Source organism: Anabrus simplex, chromosome X, assembly GCF_040414725.1.
Source record: "Anabrus simplex isolate iqAnaSimp1 chromosome X, ASM4041472v1, whole genome shotgun sequence".
Lineage (NCBI taxonomy): Eukaryota > Metazoa > Arthropoda > Insecta > Orthoptera > Tettigoniidae > Anabrus > Anabrus simplex.
In genome coordinates this window covers 173,863,231-173,881,608 of record NC_090279.1, presented here as the reverse complement: position 1 = coordinate 173,881,608, position 18,378 = coordinate 173,863,231, and the positions used below count along the sequence as shown (strand labels likewise).

At 38.9% G+C, this 18,378-nt stretch overlaps 1 protein-coding gene and 1 non-coding gene across 2 annotated transcripts in view; both read left to right on the top strand.

The window, feature by feature from the left end:
- LOC136886753 (41 kDa spicule matrix protein) overlaps positions 1-18,104 on the top strand; it is a 38,673-nt gene extending 20,569 nt beyond the window's left edge. The window contains exons 2-4 of the mRNA XM_068230943.1: positions 6,152-6,181; positions 10,217-10,824; positions 17,906-18,104. Coding sequence (XP_068087044.1) covers positions 6,152-6,181; positions 10,217-10,783 — 597 coding nt within the window. The 3' untranslated portion in view covers positions 10,784-10,824; positions 17,906-18,104. The remainder of the gene's footprint in view (positions 1-6,151; positions 6,182-10,216; positions 10,825-17,905) is intronic.
- On the top strand, positions 15,818-15,972 carry LOC136886894 (5.8S ribosomal RNA). Its single transcript, XR_010861863.1, has one exon. It is a non-coding gene; the product is annotated as a 5.8S ribosomal RNA (ribosomal RNA).
- Positions 18,105-18,378: the final 274 nt, after the last annotated feature.

The following is an 18,378-nucleotide window of genomic DNA, read 5'->3' as shown; positions in this document are numbered from 1 at the left end:
AGTACTAAGTACTTCGTTTCGCTGCCCGAGCAGAGTGTGTGACGTGTTACCTGACATCACATGTACACGCAGTTGGCTGACCCTGGATTAGAGCGTCTTGCTCAATAAAATTTACGCTGTCTGGCCTCTATAGGCACAACCTACATTTAACAAGACTGCAGCAGTTGTATTTTAAGAAATAATACAGTGGTATCGAGTACCCATTCTAACGGGCCTTCGTGAAAAATTACAGGTTAAAGTTACTGGCCCGAAAATCAAAATGTATGGAGGCGGAAACAAGCGCTCCTTGAAATCAAAGATTAAAACCCTACTTGGGCTAGTGGCCCGACGATGCAGAGGCTAATCCCACACTACTGAGCTGACTAGACGGAGGAAATTTGAGTTACAAGTCTACAGATAGAAAACGGTTACAAAAACATAGTCACCTCAAATACAAGTTGATAGGATGTCGCACTCTCTATTCCCGAATTAATTAATACACTTCATTTACTCGAACTTTTACATGAGAAGAAAGAGAAGTTTACATTTTAGGAGGTGGACTGTTACATAGTTAAAGATTGGAACCTTCCCCTCGAGTCAGCTTGCGGAGATAACTACTGAGATATAAAAATGGTGTCCATTACCTTATCTGATATTATGCCTGCCGGTGGATGAGGCTCCCGCCTCCTCTCTTAGCACACACTCTCAATAGCACGACGATCAGTAAGACAAGTTAACTCCAAAAGGCTTCAGCTTTTATACCCGAGAGGAAGGTTCGAGAAGGATCTCTACTAAGGCCAGACACACCCCCTAATTTTTATTGGACAGTCGAACAGTTACAAGAAGCCTATGTTTGGAAGAAAAATAAATAAACACAATTTTTGATTGGCCAGAATCCAAAGTTGGCGGGATGAGTAAGAATTGTTGCAAACCTTGAAGTATTAAAAAGCAAAGAAAGTCAGTTCAGTTCAGAAAACTTATAAACACAAAATTTCTTTTCATTTCTAGTTGTTCCACTTTGCGCCTGAGTGCCTGGCATCAGTTCTTTAATGGAGAAAAGTCCAAACTTCTAGAAATAGTTGTTGTAAACTGTGATACACCAAAAAAAAAAAAAAATCCAGTCAGTTTAGGAATCCTTAAAATAACACATTGCTCTATTACTTTAGTAGTGACATCTATTGATCAACTTTCCATCTTCTTGCACTAGTTGTTTCAATTTTTACGTGATAGATCGCGTTCTTCAAGGCGGTTCATTAAATTGCACGGGGTTGAGGTGTACCTTCCCTTACAATTATTATTATTATTATTATTATTATTATTATTATTATTATTATTATTATTAAAGGGGCCTAAGAGCAATGCCATTGGCCCTTAATTGTCCAAGGTGAACAAAACGGAAATTAAAACTTAAATATGTATCGACTGACTAGAATATAAAACGAATGGTGATGAAAATTGACCATGAAACAAAACAATTAGTGGATCCAATTCACAATGCCTTCATTACTGGGATGATACAAATTAACTATAGGGTTCCAAGATCCAAGTCACTGGTCCCTCATAATGGTACTAATCACTGATTAGGCAGAGCCATAGTGTTCCTCCTTGAGTGGTACAAATGACAGGTAATGTAGACCCATGGTATGTCACACACAATCGCATCACTCACAGCTAACACAAACCTATGGTGTTTAGCACATTAAAGGGTACTACTCACAAGTAAAGCAGACCCGAGGTGTTCCTCACTTAGTGGAACTAACCATAGACCATGTATACTCATGGTGTTGCTCACAAAGTGGTACTAATCAGGGGCAATGTTGATCCACGGTGTATGAGGCGCACCGCCAACAAAAACCCATGGTGTTTCTGACATAATAGTACTACTACTCTCAAGTAACGCTGAACCATGATTTTACTCACACGGTAGTAGTAATCGCGGGCGCCAGCCAAACCCGTGGTGTTTCTCATTTAATGGCACTAATCACAGGCAACGTAGATCGATGGTGTTCCTGATAAAGTGGTGCAGCTTTTATACCCGAGAGAAAGGTTCAAGAAGGCTCTGTACTAAGGCCAGACACACCCCTTCATTTTTATTGGACACGCAGACCCATTCTGAACGCAGTGGAACCAACCAGTGGAATACACACGATGATCATTATAGCATACAACGCCCAGACCCGTACTGATTCTCGCATAATGGTACTGCTCCTGTGTAACGTAGACCCACGTGTTTCATCGCAACGTGGTACAAATCCCAAGTAACGTCGATCCGAAGTGTTCCTTACGTAATGTTACTAATCAGAAGTAATCTCATGGTTCTAATTTCATCATCCCTTGGTCGTCTCTTTTAGTCGCCTCTTGCGACAGGCAGTTCATACCGTGGGTGTATTCTTAGCCCGTATCTCCCACCCACAGGGTGTTGTAAAGTGTTACTTCGGGGTGTAATTCTCATAATGCTTCCACGATAATTATGTGGAAACAGAGTCTTGCAGGGAAGTTAGCCGATTTGTAACACAATTTCCAGGTGTACGTCCACATAGAGAGAACGTACGGAAACTCGTTAACAAATTGAGAGGAACCTCGAGAAACAGACATACGAACCAACTAAAAATCTTGGAAAAATAATATTCATATAAGCATATCATAAAGAATAATCAACAGAATCCTATTAGAATGGCGTATCTAACAATTTGTGCAATCCTCCCTTATACTTCCGTCATAAATACCTTTTTTTTTTTAATTCGATACTTCAACACACCTACAATTTTTGACGGACAAGTTTTGCATCATGCCGGATAAGGTTTGCATGTCATTCCATTCCCCCTTCCCTCCGGGTAGGAGATCAGGCATTGTTACGTGTTCCCTATCTGTCTGATGCTGATTAAAAGTTCATATAATTTTTCCACTTTTATTCAAGGGCAATGTTCTGTTATTAAAAAGGTAGTAGCGTGTGCATTTCAGTTGTGTAATGTCGATAATGCCATCCTGTGTACACATAGTATTGTTAATTTGAGGTCGTACGGTAATTATAGGCATAATTATCTGTCATGGCGGAATGCAACGTCAGATGTGTAAAGCAGGAGCGGAACGAATACAGTAATGGCCAGCCTTTACGTCGCACCGGCAAATAGGTCTTATGGTGACGATGGGATAGGATATGTCTAGGAGTGGAAAGGAAGCGGCTGTGGCCTTAATTAAGGTACAGTCCCAGCATTTGCTTTTTGTGAAAATGGAAAACCATGGATAACCATCTTCAGGGTTGCCAAAAGTGGGGTTCAAACCCACTACCTCCCGGATGTAAGCCCACAGCTGAGCGCCCCTATCTGCACGGCCAACTTCCCCGATAATTCAATGTAATCTGTATTCATATATATATAAAAGTGGAGGTTGATATATTTGAGATGAATGGACTAAAAAACTACCGGACCGATTTCGTTGAAAATCTCACAATTTGTTCCTACTACTGCTGAGAGGTTTTATGAAGTGCTTCGAACGAAATCCAATAGGTAGTTTTTTCTTCATGTGCAACTTTGGGTACTAAAGATAGTTTAATATATAAAAAGAACATGAAACATATAATTTGGGGGAATTTAGGTCGATTAATACTATTATAAATGTTCCGTTATTAGTATTACAAATTTACTCATCGTCATCATCTGTTTTCCCTCCAGGTTCGGTTTTTCCCTCGGACTTAGCGAGGGATCCCACCTCTACCGCCTCAAGGGCAGTGTCCTGGAGCTTCAGACTCTTGGTCGGGGATACAACTGGGGAGTATGACCAGTACCTCGCCCAGGCGGCCTCACCTGCTATGCTGAACAGGGGCCTTGTGGAGGGATGGGAAGATTGGAAGGGATAGGCACGGAAGAGGGAAGGAAGCGGCCGTGGCCTTAAGTTAGGTACCATCCCGGCATTCGCCTGGAGGAGAAGTGGGAAACCACGGAAAACCACTTCCAGGATGGCTGAGGTGGGAATCGAACCCACCTCTACTCAGTTGACCTCCCGAGGCTGAGTGGACCCCGTTCCAGTCCTCGTACCACTTTTCAAATTTCGTGGCAGAGCCGGGAATCGAACCCGGGCCTCCGGGGGTGGTAGCTAATCACGCTAACCACTACACCACAGAGGCGGACACAAATTTACTCATCCGGGACAAATATTTCAGTTTCCCTATGGGAATCAACATCTATATAACCGTGTTATACTTATAATTTGCTTACGCGTTTCTAACCCGAAACCAGGATCATCTGCAGAGCAATAAAAATGGTGTATTGTCAACTGTCACTCCATAGTAACCAGACTCACGGAGAAAGATGTTTGCGAGTTAACTATGGAGGGAAATATATCAAACATATCTCTTGGTAAATTTTATCGCCGGACTGAGTAACTCAGACAGTTCAGGCGCTGGCCTTCTGACCCCAACTTGGCAGGTTGGATCCTCGTCGGCCTCGTGTCGGTAGATTTATTGGCACGTGAAATGGGACTAAATTCTGACGCTCAGCGTCTCCTATAATCGTAAAAGTAGTTAATGAACTTAAAGCCAAGAACATTATTTATTATTATTATTATTATTATTATTATTATTATTAATCCCTAATAACTCTACCTATAAACGAGTATCTTCTCCAAATGTTGATTGATTGATTGATTGATTGATTGATTGATTGATTGATTGATTGATTGATTGATTGATTGATTGATTGATTGATTGATTGATTGATTGATTGATTGATTGATTGATTGATTGCGGAGATACTAGAGGAAAGTAAAAGAACTCCAGATGATTGGAGAAAGGCTAGGAATGATGATCATGATAATATTTAGGGTCTGGATGTTGATGTCATGTGATGTTTTTATTGAGTGGTCAGGTGCAGTGTTCCTATCTCTTTTCATGGCACCGCCGTTAGGAATATAAAACTTTTAATTTGCATTATGTGCAATTTTTGCAGCTTTTGTTTTCTTATATTTCAAGAGCATTTTATTTTATTCTGGAGAATTGTTCGGCAATACTTTGGAGAATTTTGTCTCTTTAGGTCATATTGTCCCTTTTGTCCTGTTACAATATTATTCTATAAAACCACTTCGGAAGGCCCTAGCTAGTAGATATACAAATATTGAAATAAAACATGTCAATATAATATTAAGTAGCCTTAATCTTGTAGTTTAGAGTCTTCCTTTTTGAGTCGTATTTATATTTTTAGAAATTAATTTCTCAAGTTGTTTATTGTAATTTCTAATGCTTTTGTCGACTTTAATTTCACGAATCGTCTATCAATTTTTCGAGTTCTTTGAAAACTGTTCCTCTTTCAAACAATATTCATTGTATTGTGTATTGTGTTCCTTCGAGCAACCTCCAAATAAATATCCTATATTATGTACTTCGTAAGTTTGTGTCTAAACCATTATTTTCTGAAAGGATTTTAAACATTTATTTCTAAACATCTTTTGCTTTTTATAATTAATTTTCTTAATTTTTTAGTCGTATCACAAAGTCATTTGTAACATTTCTAAGTTAAACTTTTAATACCCTTTACGTTAATAATAATATTAATAATAATTTAACATATTATTTAATTTAATTTCCGGGTTGAACCGTGTTGTACTTGTACGCATATCACGTACAGTTTGCCGACGTTTCGAATACATTGCAGTATTCTTTGTCAAGGCGACTGAAGTACTCCTTCTCGATCCGAGGTAATCAGTCTCCCAGGCAGAAATTACACTACTAGATTTGCATTGATCTTGGCCTTTTATATCCTAGCCTTTTTGGCTGACGTAAGCCCTGGCTGTCTCGCGAGACTTCTGGAAAGTATATGTCACAGCCAGGTAGTGGGGGCTTGCCCGCGCTGTTATGTAATGGGGTTGCGGCCCGTGTGTTTATGTTGTGGTCTGTATGTCTTAAACTATGAATGACAGGCATCCAGGAATTACTGATTTTGTATCCTTCTTCTAAATTTATGTTGTTCGGATGTTTCTTGATTTCGATAGCCTCGCGGATTTCCTTTCCAGATTCCAAGGGATAGCTGCTTGTATCTTGGTCTTGTCAAAGGATATTGAAGCTTCACTTCTAAAATAATTTAACATAGTTTTGATGTTTATTGTAGAATATGCAATGGTATTAAAAGACTTTTGAATATAGGTTTTAGTTAATATCAGACACTTATATTTTCTGTTTCAGATGGCAGTTGCTGGACTTGGATCATCACATGCAAGTATTTCAATATTTTGACTTTTGTTATAGTATCCTGAAAGACAAAAAGTATAATTTTATTTTTCATCCCCAGTGTTATTTATTTATTTATTTATTTATTTATTTATTTATTTATTTATTTATTTATTTATTTATTTATTTATTTATTTATTTATGTAATTGATTCGTTATGCCCAACTATGGATGTGTTTCATGCTTTTAGCACTTTGTTTAGTTTTCTTCTTCTCTTCCCAGTAATTCCCCATCCCATCGCTGTGTTCCTTTTTTCGTTGTTCAGTCCATCCTGTATTTCGTAGGGTGGCCTTTACAAAAAAATTGTGTTTGTGTATCAATATTCTGAATTTTATTATAACTTGAATGATTTCTTCATTTAGGTTTTCACTAATTTTTTTTAGCCAATTGTTTGAATTTTCATTGATAAGGCTAAGTTTAAAATTTTCTTCGCGAGCCTGTTATTATCCACTATATATAAGTGGCCATGAAATTGTAATCGCCGTTTCCTGATTGTATCTGTGGCTTTTTCTGTAACTTGATAGATTTCATGTGATTTATTTTTCATCCAAATTCCATTTTCGCAATTTGGGCCTAAGATTTTCTTGAGGAATATTCTTTCTTGTTTTTCAATGAACTTTATTCGAGATCTACCATCAATTACAATAGTTTCAGATGAACAAAGTGCTTTTGTTTCAACAAATATGTAATAATATCGTAATCTTGCCTTTTTTAATATAGTTCTTTTAATGTACCTGTTCCAAGTAAGTTTTTGAAGTTTTTCAATTCTTTCTTTGTTAGGTTGATGATTTAACCGTGTTGTTTCAATAATTACACCTAGATATTTAAATTTGTCTACTCGAGCGATACTTCTATATTTGGTGATTAATGGTTCGTTGTTGAAACTTGATCTAGTCCTTTCCATATACTTTGTCTTTTCATACGAAATTTGGAGTCCTCTTTTGGATGGTGTTTCATGGAGTATGTATTTATATATTTATTTAATCCAAGAGCACTTTTGCAGAGCAAGTTATATCAGTGCGTCAATTATTGCTATGGTCCTTCTCCCTTTCCACCCACATCTGCCTCATCCGTTCTGATCTCCGTTCCGGAAGCTATTCAAAGTTATGTCACTGCTTTATTTTTTGTTCATCCCTGAAGATCATTTTTGAATTATTTCCCTAAACAGCTTCTTGTCATGTGCATCCTTAATGTCAATGTGTGTATTTTGTAGTTCAGTTAATGTCTCTGAAAACCATGCTGGTTTTAATTGTAAGCTTTTATTAAATATTTGTTTGTCAGTCTGTCATTATTCGTTCTGTTCAAATGTCCGAAGCACGACAACCTTATTTTAGGCTTGCTGTCTACTGTATTCTTCGCATGTACGTAAATTTGTTCATTCTTCTTTTCCTTCATTGTTTGTTATGTCGATTCAAAGAGAGCGTTTGAACTTGTTCGTTGTCCTGAGGGTTTTCGCCTTCTTATCCTCTTAAAATCTCTTCATGAATGCACTGTGTTGCATCTTGCGTTCTGTGGACCACTTCCTACCAGTTTTCCCTTTTATGTTTCTCCATTAATTTGTGCTTGTCTATTATTGTACTAAAGGCTCCATGCTCTCTTATGATGTCGTTCGTGATGTTTCTTTCTTGGAGGTCAGCTTTAGTTTCTACTAGACAGTTTATCTTGACTTTCTTTGAGTTTTTTTACTTTAAATAATCTTTTCGCGAGTCTGTCGCTGTCCTTTCTATAGATATGGCCATAAAATTTCAGTACGCATTTTCCCTCGTGGTAACATACATTTTCCAGATCATTTTACTTTTTGCTTTTCAATTTATGTCCTTTTAAAATGACCTGCAAGGGATATGATTTCTGAGCCGTATAAAGCTTCCAAAAAAGTAACTGTCTTGCAGTGTTGTAATTTCGTTTTACTTGATATGACTTTTTTGTAGTATCGATTCCTCGTTAGTCCGTACGTCTTATGACGTTTGGTGGCTGCTTTCTTTTTCTTTCTTCTTCATCCCTGAAGATAACTTTATTAATTTTGTCCCTTATCCTTTGATCATTGCTAGCATAAGCAGAGTCCGGAATTTTAGACACTGGTAGGTTAGAATGTAAACTTACTTAAGCGATTAACAAGTTTACACTACCCTGTACAACAGTTATGCTATGAGATTTGCATAGACATTAGGGTACGACTTATAGATCTGCTAGGATTTATGTTACTCTCGCTACATTATAGAAGAACGGGTTGCATGACACTTCTTGCAAACCAAAATAATTTGCATTCGAACCTATTACTACCTAAAATTCTGATAACTAATCTTAAGCCTAGAGAACTCTAGAAGGCTTTGTGCCTCTCCGGCAATTATAATCTTCCTTTTACATTTTACTACTTTCTGATAGGGAAATGAATCCCCACCGTTCCTTATGAAGTGAGCACTGTTATTTATGGTTATATTAACCAGTAAAATTGACTTAAGCATTCCTATGTAGATAAAACGCTATCGAGATTTACAATGATTTGTTGGTTTTTACTCGCTGAAATTTGTACACATCGGAGTCAGGGAAAACTTGAAATGTATAACGCAGTTTGTGGTGAAATTTTGAATACCTCGTGACCATGATCTTCAATTCTGAATACTGACATATATGAGAGAAACGTAAAAAATTAGGTGGCGCAACAGTAGTTTACTCAGTTTTAAGTTATTATTTAGTGGGGGGAGTTCCTTGTATCCTTAAAAGCGAGTTACCATCCATAATCAACTCGCTAGGTCTTAGCCGCCCTCTTTTTCAGGATTCCTGTAGGGCCTTCACAGCTATTGTAGCGGTATCGGGGTACACGTAGTCCCCACTGTATTTCACCTCCAAAGGCTCTTCTCTACTTTATGACGTTGCCCATCTCCCATGACGTAAACGGGGTTTGGACTTGTGGGAGACATAAACGTTAGCCTGGGTTGGAGCAAAGGTGTCCCTCAGAGGAGCAAAAGGGTGATGCACAGGATGTAGTATGTTCATATTCTGACGTATGCAGCTGAAACTTGGGTAACGAGGCAAGGAGCTCTGACTAGGTTACAGGCAAGTGGAATAACATTGTTGAAAAGCAGGATAGGAGTGACAAGAATGGGTAAGATCAAAAATGAGAAGGTGAGAAATAGAGTGAAAGAAGAGCATCTACAGAACAGGATAGAGGCATCTAGACTTAGATGGTATGTACACATGAAGAGAATGGCAGAGGAAAGGATACCCAGGATGCATGAAATGGAGATAACAGGAAAACGATCAAAAGACAGGTGGATAAAAGGAGTGGGAGAGGGTGAGCAGAGAAAAGGAGTAGTCAGGGCAAGAGTAAAGAGGGAGAAGTGGCGGGAAGACAAGAGGAAATGGAAAGGCTTATGTTCCAAGCAGATGTGGCCAACAGCTGGAAACAGCATATCATGATGATGATGATGATGATGATGATGATGATGATGATGATGATGATGATGATGATGATGATGGATTAGTGAGGGGTTGAAACTCTCGACTGTCTACTGAATCTTGCGTTCGGCCGGATAGAAAGAGAAGTAATTTGTCACGAGTATTTTCCTTTGAAATCCACGATTTCTGCATGGGAACACAGGTGTACATAAACCCACTGTACATTACCACACTCGATTATGAGAAGCCACTGAAAGAAAAAAGTATCACAGAAAATGTAACAAAAGTGAAGTGACGGAACGGATAAGTAGAGCAAGGATATTATTAATCTTCAAGAAGACAGAAATAAAGGAATGTGAACCAAACAGTAGGCGCTCAAAGCACAGCGAGTCAATCAGCGCTTTGCTCATCTACACAAAGCTGTGGACCACGCAAGGTACGTATTACTACAGTTCCAGTATACTCCTGCCCTTCTCAGACATCGGAGAAGAAGGAATCTTCGATGCAATTTTGGAAACTCCAGTGGACCACGGCATACAAGCCTATGAACATTCTATTATTTCCAGGATGCCTTTAAAGCCTAAACTGAAAATAGATTAATTTTTCTGTTTTTTTACTCCGCAGGTGGTGAAACGGTCTCCTCAGTTTGGTGCTGATGAATCTGGAGTGAACGACGGAAGCGAGGGAGATGGACTCCCTAACTCTGGAGGATCAAATGACTTTGGAGGATCAGGGCCACCTAATTTTGGGGGAAGTGATGGAGAACAGGGTTTTGGAAGAGGTTCACCCAATTTCGGTGGAAGGCAGCAAGGGTTTGGAAGAGGTCCACCGAATTTCGGAGAAAGACAACGGGGTTTTGGAAGAGGCCCACCGATTTTTGGAGGTGCTCAACAGGGTTTTGGAAGAGGTCCACCTAATTCTGGAGGAGTACAACAGGGTTCTGGAGATTTGCCCAATTACGGAGGACAACAGGGTTTCGGAGGAGGACAGCAGGGGTTTGGAGGTCCGTACAGCTCCGAAAGAAGACAGCAGGGGTATGGAGGTCCGTATAGCTTCGGAGAACGACAGCAGGGTTTTGGAAGACCATCGGGATCACAGCCGAACTACGGTGGGAACCAGCCAGGTAGTGGTGGAACCTGGGGAAGCAGTAACTATCCCAGTATGGGAGCACCAAGCAGTGCGAGTGCTTAAACAGCAACTGTCGTGACGCCCAAGGACTGTACAAATCACAGGTAATTTGAGAAATATTTGAGCAGCCTTTTGTCTTCCTAATCATATATAGACTTCACTCATATTCTGACCTGAATTGGCCCCGCAGCTGCTGCTGAGATTTGAACCAGACTAATTGATTCATGCTTTAGGACGAAGCAAAATTTTAGCTTCTATTAGCTATACATTTCAGAAATCAAGGCTCTGATTATTATTCGTAGGCTATTACTAAGGAAATAATTCGATAGCTTTTACTCATTTAATTCCCAACTCTGAATGTAAGGTGGGCTGTATATTGATGAGACCATGATGTTTTTGTGGCGAATTGGCGAAATAAACAATCCTAGCACATACTCGGTTTCTAAGCTGGAATGCGCGACATTTATTATAAGACATAGAACATTGCGACAATATATGTACTGTACATTCCCTGCCAATTTAATATTGTTGCAAAATTATGTTTATGCTTGTAAATTAGTATTTTTCACAGCTGTCTGACCACACGTTCAGTCACACCTTCCACAAGGTTCTGTTGAACTGAAATACAGTGAAAGCTGTCTGAAAGACCACAACCACCACCATCATCATCGTCATCATCATAATCATTTTCCAGCTCCAGTTTCTCGAATGTGGTGTATAACCGCCCACCACTTCTTCCTGTCAAAGTATAGTTTCTGTTCCTCTATGTCCTCCCATTTGGCATTACTCTTCCTGACCTCCGAATTCACTGTGTCTATCCATCGATTCCTTAGCCTCCCAACTTGCTTTTCCCCTTTAACTTCCCTGTCAAAGTAATTCCTTGCTGTTCTTGTTGTGTCCATGCTCAAAACATGTTCAAACAATTGTAGCCTGGGTCTTACTAAAAGCTCGGTAACATGGAATTTTTATGCCAGCCTCCTACCTGTTTTCCTTCTTCGTTTTTGGTCCATTGTTCTAATGAATTTTATTTCTGTTGACTGGATTTTACTGTTAGGCTTGTCATGGAGGGTACATGTTTCGAGTCCATATGTGAGAACTGGGGTATTTTATCATCCCAGAGTAGATTTCTCACTTGAAAATAAAATTGAAAAGCTTCCTGACTCCTATTAAGCATTCCTTTGTTTTCAGTGTTATATTTTGAAATCATACTTCCAAGGTATCTGAAGTTAGAAACAGACTGTAACAGAGTTCCCTCCAGGAAAATGATTGAATCTGTGCCTTTCTTGTTGATAGTAATTTCAACATTTTTTTGTTTTACTGATGTTTAGTCCACATTCTGTAAACTTACCATTACAAGGATTTAGTTTCTCCCGTATTTCTGCTTCATTTTCTTCCCAGATCAGAACAACATTTGCAAATGTTAGAGCGTTAGGTTATTTTAAATGTTCTTTGATAGATTTTATGATCCGATCCATGACAATGATGAATAGGAGTGGTGGCAAGGCACTCCCCTGCTAGATTCCTCTTTTGGTTTCAAACCAATCTGATCTTCCATTCCCTACTTGGACACACTTTTGATAGAGTATCTTTTCTTTATCAGTCAGGAAGTTAGGTACACCTATACCTTCTACGCATTCCCAGATTATCTCTCTAGGCACACTGTCGTAGGCCTTCTCGATATCCATAAAAACCACCACTATATTCCCAGTGCTTCTCTCTTAGCATTCTGACGGCAAATATCAGGTCTGTAGTGCTTCGGTTCTTCCTGAACCCGTGTTGCTCCTGCTCCAATAACGGTTAACTATGTTCCTGTAAAACCACTCCTCTTTAATACCGATTATTAAAGGAACCAAGTTCAAATCCCATAAGGGGAATGTATTTTGTACCCTTTTTTGAAGACCACCCCTCCCTTCGACCACAAACCAGGTATTTCCTTTGTCTAATGTGTTCCGGAAGACCACATGTCAGTGAAATTTAAAACATGAGAAATATTTAAGGGGAGTTGGATGATATTATAGAGAAAAAGTCATAAACATAGATAAGGTTTGAACTAGAATATCTTACTCCATTTCAGCAATATAACTTCAAAACTCTCAGAACAGGTAAAGTTGTACTTCTTCTTAACTGTTAGCATTCTTTTAATTTTATTTTTTCTATCCATCCCAAATTTCAGGTATACTTTTCTAGATAATGGCTGCACTTCCGGAAGTAAAATTTCAGAATCATGCCTAATAGACTTGGTGTGTGATAATAGACTTCGATTAGAACAAAAATTATTCATAATTTCTATTTTCAGACACATTAAATTTCTGACCATGAAAAAGACAAAATATTTTTTTTCAAAAAGTAAGCCCTGTGGGTCACTAAGGAAAAAAAAACTATTTTTAAAGTCTACTTTACAGATGAAATTACACATAAATAGAATGTTTAATTTCAGTTCTGTATATTTGATAGTTCCTTAGTAAAGTTCCTGAAATTTGGGATGAATACTGAAAGTTATATTGTAATATATTTTAAAGTATAGAATAACCCTCTTTCATAGTAATATTAAAAACTTTTAAGATGGTAACAGTTAAGAAATAGTACAAATTTACCCGTTCTGAGAGTTTTTGATTTGTATTGAAAAAATGGAGTAACATGTTCTAGTTCAAATCTGATCTATTTTTATATCACTTTTCCCTGTAATGTCGTCCACCTCCCCTTAAGATAGGAACGTTCTTAACAAGGTTTTGAAGAAATAAGAGGCACACTCTACCACGAAAGTTAACACGTTGTGCGCCAATTTTGTTGTTGTTGAAATTTTACTCACTGTGCCTAAACTTTATTTTTATCCTTTGCAAGCGGATATCCGTGTCACCTTGTTAAGGTTCGCATTCCGTATCTACGCAAGTAATCGACCGAGCAGGGCATACCTAACGAAGGAAAGAAATAGACGAACATTGCTTTCCATGGCTACAATGATGTCCGGATATTGAAGACCTTTGCAGCTCTTTTACAGGAAATGTGTGGCCAGTTTGCGATCAGAACGGATCCATTGACTCTTGATACTCAATGGTGACTGCACAGTGAAATTCTCCTCCTTCCCATCACTCATGGAAGGAAATTTCGTCTTAATTGCTCTTTCAGACGAGAGGGTTATTTGTTTTCTGTTTGGTGAAAGAATATGAGATGAATTATTGCCGCGTTGCTACTTAACCGCAATATCAAAAACACAAAAAATTCTCGAGTGTTAGGAAAATGAATGAAATGGCGTAAGACTTTTAGTGCCAGGAGTGTCCGAGACATGTTCGGCTCGCCAGGTGCAGGTCTTATAATTGTTATCATTTAACTCCCGTAGGTGACCTGCGCCTCGTGATGAGGATGAAAAGATGATGAAGACGACATATACACCCAGCCTCCGTGTTAGGGTAATTAACCGATGATGGTTAAAATTCCCGACCCTGCCGGGAATCGAACCCCCAACCCTGTGACCAAAGGCCAGCACGCTAACCATTTAGCCATGCATACTGCACGAGTGTTAGGGTTTACAGTAATATAAAAAGAACAAACAGTTACGCATGGGACTGCCTTGGCAAATGTCGAGTCATTGCTGGGGTACATCGAGGGCCAGGGTGATGCTCTCTTCACCGAAAAACTTGTTTTGAGAAACCTGAGAAACGAAATAAAGAAAACGTGTTTCTCGGCACAAAAACAGAAAACCAGGACTGATTATTTTCATAAACGGTAAAATTAGGTAGTCTGAATATTTTTTCTTTGACTTATTAGTTTCATCGAAAAGTGGTGTTTTTTTTCCATTTATTAAATTTGCTAAGTGCTACTTTTAATGCGACGTATAAGGTAAGTTAATGAAAATCACACAGTTTTATAATATATTATCATTTTAACTGTACTTTTAGTACGCCTGTTCTATTATTAATTTTTGCGGGTTAACCACGATTTTACTTATCCGGGAAGCCTTAATCCTACATTATCCCGGTTAAAGTGATAAGACGAATTGAAAGGTAAATAATCGTGTGATTATGGCGTTGTCAACAACATATCCTCCCCAATTATGGGGGAGTTACACTAATAATTTTTCTCTTATTAATGTTTAAAATCTGTTCCACACACTTTTAAAAGCAGGAGCAAGGAGGTGTGCCGCATAAAGTTCATTTCTTAATACGTGTTGTTGTGGTAGAGATGACGCAGCGTATTACCTCTTGAAAATCACGTAAACATGATCCGTGATAGTGAAAATGGGTTTCGGAAAGGAAATTAGGTGAAAAATTTAAATGTAGCAGAACTCAGATCAATTTCATTTTAAATTCGAAAGGGCATTTAAAATGCGTGACGAATTTTGGAAATGAAATAGTAAAAAAAAAAAGTTAATGGAAACGAAACAGGGTTATTTTTTATTTTTTAAGTAAAAAAAGTAAAACAGTAAAAAATGTTTAACCGAGCATCCTTCTAAAAGACCACTTATACACGGTCCCTTAATACAAGTTTCTCTTCATTAATCTTCGCCTATGTCAAAATAATAGATTTTTTCAGTTCTTTGATATTATTATACTGCTTCCCTCCTTCAGATACTCCTTCAAAGGATTCCTCATAAGTTTCCAATGGGGTTAAGGTCTGGAGACGAGGAGGAAGTAGAAAAAGGAGTACATGATGAAGATGCTGATTATGATGATGATGATGATGATGATGATTACTGAATTGCGTTAATTCCTTTTAAGGGGACCTGCCCCGCGCGGTCCTCTCCTCCGGCGAGGCTCCCTCGAGGAGCGAGACTCCTGCCGAACCCGCTGTTGCGAGCTCAAGCGAATCCTGTCCGTGTTCTGTAAGCGGCGGCCCCGTCCGTCGCCGACAGCGGGAGTGTCGCGGTCCGCGTGGCCGCGACCCCTTCGATGCAGACGTTCGGCATTGGGTACCTACCTCCCTCGCTCAGTGGAGCGGGGATAACACGAGGGGACCCGTCGCGGCTTCGGCGGGTAGGTTTTAAATGAACGCAACGCCCATGCTCGCAACACTTCTTAGCTCTGTGATGAGAAACCCATGAAAATGATTGCTTCTCCTCCACTCACCGTGGAGAGAACGATCGAAAAATGGAAAAGAAACAACCCTGAACGGTGGATCACTCGGCTCGTGGGTCGATGAAGAACGCAGCAAATTGCGCGTCGACATGTGAACTGCAGGATACATGAACATCGACATTTCCAACGCATATTGCTGTCCATGGATTCCGTTCCCGGACCACGCCTGGCTGAGGGTCGGTTGCTAAAACTGAACGCGACATTGATTTCGAAGCGTGGGAGCGTCGCGGTTCGTGCGACCACCCCGGTGGAGCTGGACAGGTCGACAGCACCACTGAGAGTGTGTGAGACGGGAGGGTTGGTCCGCACAGCCTCTTTGTGTCTGCTGGCGGACATGAAAACAATGTTGGTACTTTAAATCTAAAATTAACTTTGGAATTCTATCTTTAAAATTGTACAAGAATAACTTTTGTATGGTAAGTGGCAGTATTTTTTAAAATATTAAAAATAACTTATGCATGAAAAATAGTCAGCTGTTAGCCACCATGGACGACGGAGTTCAAATACTCCACTGTGTATACTTTAAATGTAGCACTTCTGTAATGAAGCTGGTGGTTTGATAACTGGGAAAAATTACAAGGATCCACACAGTCCACCTCTTGCCTAGGACTTAGCAGATCCTAATCTGCTGAAAAAACATCAGCACAGACATAGACAAAATAGAAACGAGAGTTTAAACAATGTCATCTGGAGTCGAATTCCAAAGACATTGTTTGTGAGTATCTATATATTTCACTTCGGAGTGTTTGATGCAGTGGCAACATTCATTGAAGGAAATGTAACAAGATGTAAAGTTTTGTAAAAGCTAGGATTGGGTATCGGATGCCGAACTATTGACACCACACTACGACGCGACAAGGAATGACTCCGAAATGCTGACGAATGTTCCAGAGATTAAACAAGGACGTAAGGAAACTCCCGGACTATTTTCAAGAGGGGGGGGGGGCGGGGGGATGAGAGGATGACCCAAGTTTTAGAACAGGCATATTTTGACACTCTAACTTTGAAGGATTTTTTCCCGAAGTTTACTTTTTTATTACTTAATGTACCTTTCATCATCTTCTACTACATGTAGGAGTTTGAAACGTTCACAGTTTGTTTATTCAAGTGTTCCACATGTACAAAGGTCTCCAATTGTTTTATTCCAATTGTCTAATCACGTTAATGAAAATTATGTCCTGTAAACTTTGTATGTTTTGACACATTACAAAAAATATATATATTTATTAAACCTGAGGCACATTTTTTAATTATATAAGTTTCAGTAACTAGTCATTGTACATATCCTGAATACACAAAAGTTTCATACGTTTGTCATGGATGGTTTTTGACAAAATGTACATCAAACATTGGTAATATAGCATTGTAGGGATAGGGCATTCCGGGTCTCCTTAAGCCGGGCGAGTTGGTTAGGGACGCGGAGCTGTGAGTTTGCATCTGGGAGATAGTGGGATCGAATCCCACTGTCAGCAGCAAAGAAGATGGTTTTCCGTGATTTACCATTTTCACACCAGCCAATGAGCTGTACCTTAATTAAAGCCAAGGCTGCTTCCCTTCCACTCCTACCCCTTTCCTATTCCATCGTCGCCATAAGATCTATCTGTGTCGCTGCGACGTTAGGCAATTGTAAAAAAATTAAAATTTAGTAACATACTTGAGGTTTTGGCTTCGAATCTTTGAGAAAACTTTATTTAAGAATGAATTAATGCTAGAGATCTAGGTTTATTTGCATGTTAAAGAAGACATTTAAAAATGAACCTTCTTATACTCCAAGAATTCTAAAAACAAAATTTGGAGTACCATAAACACGCCGCATTATTAGTACATAAAATAATTTGAATACAAAATTAAAAGGCATAATTAAAATAAATATGTAATAAAGCAGGGGATCATCCGAAAATGTGGGTAACGAAATAGTGCCTTTTAACAGAACTTTTAACGGAAGTGTAACCTAGCAACCATGTAGGCTGTGATGTAAGGTACGGATGGGTGGCCAGGCAATGTTACCTAGCAACCGTTGATGGATAACCATGACTGAGAGGTATATAAGATATATTTATAATTTGTTTCTTTCCATAGGGAAATTTACAGAATTTTTTATTTCTTTTTTCAGTGAGAGTGGATTTGAAGACTGATGTCAAGCTTGAAGAGAGAATAAGATTCTGAACACCAAACAACTGTCAATTCAACGTAAATCACAATTTGATGCATTTCAGATAAGGGGTAGATTTTGGTTACATGTGTGTACATATTAATTGTAAAATATTTGCAAATATTAAAAGAACTAACTACAGATATTCAGAGGTTCTTCAAGGACGTTTAATGAGTGTTTTAATGCAAATAAATTATGATCTCCAACGACACATCACGTAATTGCACATCGTCCCTATGAAAACCCAACGATCTCTGTAGCTGTTTAACACGGTATGTGTGACGAGTTTGCTATCAGAACGTATCCATTGACTGTTGGTACTCGCTGGTGACTACATACACTCCCATTTTTATTCCTTTACATAGAGAGTGATCAGGTACGGATGGGTTTACTTATGCAAACTTCGCCGACATGCACCTGGCGCATGCTTACGC